Source organism: Procambarus clarkii, chromosome 42 (assembly GCF_040958095.1).
Source record: "Procambarus clarkii isolate CNS0578487 chromosome 42, FALCON_Pclarkii_2.0, whole genome shotgun sequence".
Taxonomy (NCBI): Eukaryota; Metazoa; Arthropoda; class Malacostraca; order Decapoda; family Cambaridae; genus Procambarus; species Procambarus clarkii.
This window is the reverse complement of record NC_091191.1, coordinates 32,143,900-32,151,244: the sequence shown is the minus strand read 5'-3', so window position 1 is coordinate 32,151,244 and position 7,345 is coordinate 32,143,900. Positions and strand designations below refer to the sequence as shown.

Here is a 7,345-nt window from a genome sequence, read left to right as displayed (position 1 = left end):
TTATATTTTTGAGCAAGTTGTGTAAATGTCGCAATTGTATTTGTGTAAATCGTGTATTTATGCTAGTTGTGTATTTCATATTTGGGGTAGTTATGTTTTGTACGTATTTGTGCTAGATATGCATTTGTGCAAGTTGTGTAATAATTATGAAAGATGTGTAATATTTGTATAAGTTGTGTATTAATTGCGCATGTTGTGTAATTGCATATGGACGAATTGTTTATTTATACCTTTGTGTATTGATTGTCATTGTGCAAGTTGAGTAATTATATAGCAAGTTTTCTTGTATTAATTGTGCAAAGATGTAAAATAATTACACAAACTGTGTAATAATTGTCCATGTTTTACAATAATTTTTGTGATAATAGTGCATTTATGCAAGTTGTGTTTTTAATTTGTTGAAGTGGAACTGGTGCAACTGTATTTGTGTGTGAAAATTGTGTATTTTGTGTAAGCTCTGTAATCTGATAAAATAGATCTTCATGGTGTATGTGTATTTTGGTTTATGAGACAATGTGTGGGTATTTTGTGAAATTATGTTTGTGAAATTGTGTAATTTTAGTGAAAGCGCATTTTTGATTGTCTAAATGCATAAGCATTTTGATATATTTGTGCAAAATACCGTACTTTGTGTAAATGTCATACTCTGAGTGTCCATGCAATATTGTGTAAATGTCATACGCAGAGTGTCCATGCAATATTGTGTAAATGCTACATTTTCATGTCCAACTAACATATTTTTGCATGTAAATGTTATATTTTTGTCTATAAATAACATATTTTGGTGTGATGGCATATTTTGAGTGTAAATAATATATTTCGTGCATAAATGGTATATTTGGTGTGTAGATGCTGTATTTTCTGTGTGCATGGCATAAATTGCATCTGATTAACGGGGAAATGGTGGCAAAAAACTAGGCTATTCTCTATGAGTGTATAGGTTTGGAGTATGAGTAGGTATGTATGCTTGTACTTGCGACTGTTGGTTTAGAAACAAGTTACCTGATTTGCGTAGCAAGACTAGGATTTTTTGAGGTGTAGAAATGTTTAGCCTATGAATATAGTGGCTAGCATCCAGCTCAGTTGCTAGATGGATGAATTGGGGTCGACATTTGGATATCTATTTGATGGATGAGAGGACAGTTGACTAGCCTATGAAAACAGCCACTAATCCGCTGTACTGCCAGATGTGTGGTAACTACTTGTGGATTATAGTAGAATATCTAGCTATAGGGTTTCATAATTGCTGTTGTGTATAAAACTAGAATAAGAGCTATTTATTAAAACTATTATTGTAAACTAATACTTTAAGTGGGATCCCTTGGTTGTTTTAAGCATAGGGTGGACATGAATGAGATTGGGTGGAAATATATAGGAGCTGCCTCGTATGGGCCAATAGGATCTCTGCAGTTACCTTTATTCTTATGTTCAGCTCACCTGCTATGCTGCCAGATGTACGATTCTGCTTAAATTGCAGTACGACATTTGGGCTTCTGTTATACTTTTGAACATATCACTGAATAATGATTACAGTTGTGGATGACTAAAATGTTTATTCTTAAACCTCTGATTAGGTTAGGTGGGGATGGATAGTCTAGTCATTTTTGAATAATAACAATAAATACACATGCCAGTAGAACGCTAAAGACCGCATTGGTCATCTGGTGACGTCATACATAGTTGATCAGTCAGGTGCTGTGATACCTTGACACCTATGTGCTAATGGCCAGCAATACCTTATATATGTATGCTCTCCCCCTGCAATGAAGCAGCAGCAGCTACACTTGGGCGATTGTTGCAATCAGCATCTGGTTTATTGCTCTTTCTAACTTAAAATGCATATTTTGTCATATCACTAGAATGCAAACTATGTTTTTTCTACGAATAAATAATGTATGAAAATTTTATTTTCCAGCCCCAGATGAGGATGGATATTAGGATAACTTACCTACTCTGCGGTAAAACATACAATTCTTCATAAATTGCAGGACGACATTTGGGTGTCTATTTGAGTTTTGAACTTATAACTGAATAATGATTACAGTTGCGGATGACTAAAATGTATGTTCTTAAACCTCTGATTAGGTTAGGTGGGGATGGTTAGTCTAACATCAAATACACATGCTAGTAGGACGCCAAAGGTAGCATTGGTTGTCTGGTGACGTCATACATAGTTGACCAGTCAGGTGCTGTAATACCTTCACACCTATATGCTAATGACCATCAATACCTTATCCCTATACCTGAGGTAGCTTTTGACGATAACTTACCTACTGTGTGGTAAAACATACAATTCTTCATAAATTGCAGTACGACATTTGGGTGTCTATTTGAGTTTTGAACTTATAACTGAATAATGATTACAGTTGCGGATGACTAAAATGTATGTTCTTAAACCTCTGATTAGGTTAGGTGGGGATGGTTAGTCTAACATCAAATACACATGCCAGTAGGACGCCAAAGGTAGCATTGGTTGTCTGGTGACGTCATACATAGTTGACCAGTCAGGTGCTGTAATACCTTCACACCTATATGCTAAACTTGTGGGCGCCTCTTGTACCGCCTCTTGTGCCGCCTCTTGTGGGCGCCTCTTGTGCCGTCTCTTGTGCCGCATCTTGTGGGCGCCTCTTGTGCCGTCTCTTGTGCCGCATCTTGTGGCGCCTCTTGTGCCGTCTCTTGTGCCGCATCTTGTGGCGCCTCTTGTGCCGCCTCTTGTGCCGCCTCTTGTGCCGCCTCTTGTACCGCCTCTTGTGGGCGCCTCTTGTGCCGTCTCTTGTGGCGCCTCTTGTGGCGCCTCTTGTGGCGCCTCTTGTGGCGCCTCTTGTGCCGCCTCTTGTGCCGCCTCTTGTACCGCCTCTTGTGCCGCCTCTTGTGCCGCCTCTTGTACCGCCTCTTGTGGCGCCTCTTGTGCCGCCACTTGTGCCGCCCCTTGTGCCGCCTCTTGTGCCGCCTCCTGTGCCGTCTCTTGTGCCGCCTCTTGTGGCGCCTCTTGTGGCGCCTCTTGTGGCGCCTCTTGTGCCACCTCTTGTGCCGCCTCTTGTACCGCCTCTTGTACCGCCTCTTGTGCCGCCTCTTGTGGGCGCCTCTTGTGCCGCCTCTTGTGGCGCCTCTTGTGCCGACTCTTGTGCCGCCTCTTGTGCCGCCTCTTGTGCCGCCTCTTGTGCCGCCTCTTGTGCCGCCTCTTGTGGCGCCTCTTGTGGCGCCTCTTGTGCCGCCTCTTGTGGCGCCTCTTGTGCCGCCTCTTGTGCCGCCTCTTGTGCCGCCTCTTGTGCCGCCTCTATTGGCGCCTCTTGTGCCGCCTCTTGTGGCGCCTCTTGTGCCGCCTCTTGTGCCGCCTCTTGTGCCGCCTCTTGTGCCGCCTCTTGTGCCGCCTCTTATGCCGCCGCTCCTGCCAACTGCTTGGCCACCACCGACGCCTGCTTGGCCACCACCGACGCCTGCTTGGCCGCCACCGACGCCTGCTTGGCCGCCACCGACGCCTGCTTGGCCACCACCGACGCCTGCTTGGCCACTACCGACGCCTGCTTGGCCACCACCGACGCCTGCTTGGCCACCACCGACGCCTGATTGGCCACCACCGACGCCTGCTTGGCCATCACCGACGCCTACTTGGCCACCACCGACGCCTGATTGGCCACCACCGACGCCTGTTTGGCCACCACCGACGCCTGTTTGGCCACCACCGACGCCTGCTTGGTAACCACCGACGCCAGCTTGGCCGCCACCGACGCCTGCTTGGCCACCACCGACGCCTGCTTGGCCATCACCGACGCCTGCTTGGCCACCACCGACGCCTGCTTGGCCACCACCGACGCCTGATTGGCCACCACCGACGCCTGCTTTGCCACCACCGACGCCTGCTTGGCCACCACCCACACCTGCTTGGCCATCACCGACGCCTGCTTGGCCACCACCGACGCCTGCTTGGCCATCACCGACGCCTGCTTGGCCACCACCCACACCTGCTTGGCCACCACCGACGCCTGCTTGGCCACCACCGACGCCTGCTTGGCCATCACCGACGTCTGCTTGGCAACCACTCACACCTGCTTGGCCATCACCGACGCCTGCTTGGCCACCACCCACACCTGCTTGGCCACCACCGACGCCTGCTTGGCCTCCACCGACGCCTGCTTGGCCTCCACCGACGCCTGCTTGGCCACCACCCACACGTGCTTGGCCACCACCGACGCCTGCTTGGCCGCCACCGACGCCTGCTTGGCCACCACCGACGCCTGCTTGGAAACCACCGACGCCTGCTTGGCCGCCACCGACGCCTGCTTGGCCACTACCGCGGCCTGCTTGGCCATTACCGACGCCTGCTTGGCCACAACCGACGCCTGCTTGGCCACCACCGACGCTTGTTTGGCCGCCACCGACGCCTGCTTGGCCACCACCGACGCCTGCTTGGCCACCACCGACGCCTGCTTGGCCACCACCGACGCCTGCTTGGCCACCACCGACGCCTGCTTGGCCACCACCGACGCCTGCTTGGCCACCACCGGCGCCTGCTTGGCCACCACCGACGCCTGCTTGGCCATCACCGACGCCTGCTTGGCCACCACCGACGCCTGCTTGGCCACCACCGACGCCTGCTTGGCCATCACCGACGCCAGCTTGGCCACCACCGACGCCTGCTTGGCCACCACCGACGCCTGCTTGGCCGCCACCGACGCCTGCTTGGCCACTACCGCGACCTGCTTGGCCACCACCGACGCCTGCTTGACCACCACCGACGCCTGCTTGGCCACCACCGACGCCTGCTTGGCCACCACCGACGCTTGCTTGGCCACCACCGACGCCTGCTTGGCCACCACCGACGCCTGCTTGGCCACCACCGACGCCTGCTTGGCCACCACCGTCGCCAGCTTGACCACCACCGACGCCTGCTTGGCCACCACCGACGCTTGCTTGGCCACCACCGACGCCTGCTTGGCCACCAACGACGCCACCTTGGCCGCCACCGACGCCTGCTTGGCCACCTCCGACGCCTGCTTGGCCACCACCGACGCCTGCTTGGCCACCACCGACGCCAGCTTGGCCGCCACCGACGCCTGCTTGGCCACTACCAACGCCTGCTTGGCCACCACCGTCGCCTGCTTGGCCACCACCGACGCCTGCTTGGCCATCACCGACGCCTGCTTGGCCACCACCGACGCCAGCTTGGCCGCCACCGACACCTGCTTGGCCACTACCGACGCCAGCTTGGCCACTACCGACGCCAGCTTGGCCACTACCGACGCCAGCTTGGCCGCCACCGACGCCTGCTTGGCCGCCACCGACGACTGCTTGGCCGCCACCGACGCCTGCTTGGCCGCCACCGACGCCTGCTTGGCCACCACCGACGCCTGCTTGGCCACCACACACACCTGCTTGGCCACCACCGACGCCTGCTTGGCCACTACCGACGCCTGCTTGGCCACTACCGACGCCAGCTTGGCCGCCACCGACGCCTGCTTAGCCGCCGCCGACGCCTGCTTGGCCACCACCGCGGCCTGCTTGGCCACCACTCACACCTGCTTGGCCACCACTGACGCCTGCTTGGCCACCACCGACGCCTGCTTGGCCGCCACCGACGCCTGCTTGGCCACCACCGACGCCTGCTTGGCCACCACCGACGCCAGCTTGGCCGCCACCGACGCCAGCTTGGCCGCCACCGACGCCTGCTTAGCCGCTGCCGACGCCTGCTTGGCCACCACCGACGCCTGCTTGGCCGCCACCGACGCCTGCTTGGCCGCCACCAACGCCTGCTTGGCCGCCACCGACGCCTGCTTGGCCGCCACCGACGACTGATTGGCCATCACCGACGCCTGCTTGGCCATCACCGACGCCTGCTTGGCCGCCACCGACGCCCGCATGGCCACCACCGACGCCTGCTTGGCCACCACCGACGCCTGCTTGGCCGCCACCGACACCTGCTTGGCCACTACCAACGCCTTTTTGGCCACCACCGACGCCTGCTTGGCCACCACCGACGCCTGCTTGGCCGCCACCGACGCCTGCTTAGCCCCCTCCGACGCCTGCTTGGCCACCACCGCGGCCTGCTTGGCCACCACCGACGCCTGCTTGGCCACCACCGACGCCTGCTTGGCCACCACCGACGCCTGTTTGGTCGCCACCAACGCCTGCTTGGCCTCCACCGACGCCTGCTTGGCCACTACCGACGCCTGCTTGGCCACCACCGACGCCTGCTTGGCCACCACCGACGCCTGCTTGGCCACCACCGACGCCTGCTTGGCCACCACCGACGCCTGCTTGGCCACCACCGACGCCTGCTTGGCCACCACCGACGCCTGCTTGGCCGCCACCGACGCCTGCTTGGCCACCACCGACGCCTGCTTTGCCGCCACCGACGCCTGCTTGGCCACTACCGACGCCTGCTTGGCCACCACCGACGCCTGCTTGGCCACTACCGACGCCTGCTTGGCCACCACCGACGCCTGCTTGGCCTCCACCGACGCCTGCTTGGCCGCCACCGACGCCTGCTTGGCCGCCACCGACGCCTGCTTGGCCGCCACCGACGCCTGCTTGGCCATCACCGCGGCCTGCTTGGTCACCACCGACGCCTGTTTGGCCACTACCAACGCCTGCTTGGCCGCCACCGACGCCTGCTTGGCCGCCACCGACGCCTGCTTGGCCACCACCGACGACTGCTTGGCCTCTGCCGACACCTGCATGTCCGTCGTGGGCCCAGCGCGACCTGCAGCAGTTAAGCTGACGCCATCGACTCATGGTTCACAGTGATGCTGTTTCTGATGTTATTACTGGCGGCCTTCACCTTCCTGCTTTCATTTATACAACTATTGACCTTTCTTCTGCGTGTCAGGATATTCATTCACTCGTTCACTCGCAGATGTCTTTGATATCGGTAGTCGTCAGCATACGCTTGATGGCGCTACTTTTGAAACATGTTCCGGTTGGATATTTTCCCCGATAAAGCTGTTGCTGTCTTCAATGCTGATATTAGCAGTGAAAGCGTTCACAACTGTCGATTAAACTATCGGGAGTTTATTGCCATGGCCGCTGGTGCTGCCGTTGGGAGCCTCGTGTTGCTCCCGGGATCTCTCGCTAATGGTGCCACTACCGCTGTACATTATCGGCCGAGTGGGGGGCGTTCCAGGTCCCTCAGAGGCAGCCGCTGCCCTGGCTGGTAATTGTGTTACTCTTACCATAAAACCTAAATCTTTCCGGCTTATTCTCCCGGCACACGACGTTGGAGTCTCTCTTTACTGGTGTCCATGTGATCTCTTCATGCTTCTGCCCTTCCTCACTCAGTCCCTCACTCTCTTCGGTCTTTCTTCATTCCTGGAATCCATTCTTCTCTCACTCTCCCTTCATCCTCTGT

General features: G+C 55.6%; 1 protein-coding gene across 1 annotated transcript; it reads right to left on the bottom strand.

The window, feature by feature from the left end:
* Nucleotides 1-3,605: 3,605 nt before the first annotated feature.
* Nucleotides 3,606-6,677, bottom strand: LOC138373515 (prophage side tail fiber protein homolog StfR-like). Its single transcript, XM_069339727.1, has 6 exons — nucleotides 6,477-6,677; nucleotides 5,721-5,978; nucleotides 5,097-5,306; nucleotides 4,797-5,012; nucleotides 3,879-4,025; nucleotides 3,606-3,773 (listed from the first exon to the last, which is right to left on the bottom strand). The coding sequence occupies exons 1-6, from the start codon at nucleotides 6,675-6,677 to the stop codon at nucleotides 3,606-3,608; spliced, it is 1,200 nt and encodes a 399-aa protein (XP_069195828.1).
* Nucleotides 6,678-7,345: the final 668 nt, after the last annotated feature.

Excerpts from the sequence above, each read along its gene's own strand:
- LOC138373515 (XM_069339727.1), bottom strand. The coding sequence starts at position 6,677 with ATGCAGGTGTCGGCAGAGGCCAAGCAGTCGTCGGTGGTGGCCAAGCAG. Across the intron at positions 5,979-6,476 it reads TGGCGGCCAAGCAGGCGTCG|GCGTCGGTGGTGGCCAAGCA; the intron begins GTGGCGGCCAAG and ends GCGGCCAAGCAG. Across the intron at positions 3,774-3,878 it reads CGTCGGTGATGGCCAAGCAG|GCGTCGGTGATGGCCAAGCA; the intron begins GTGTGGGTGGTG and ends GTGGCCAAGCAG.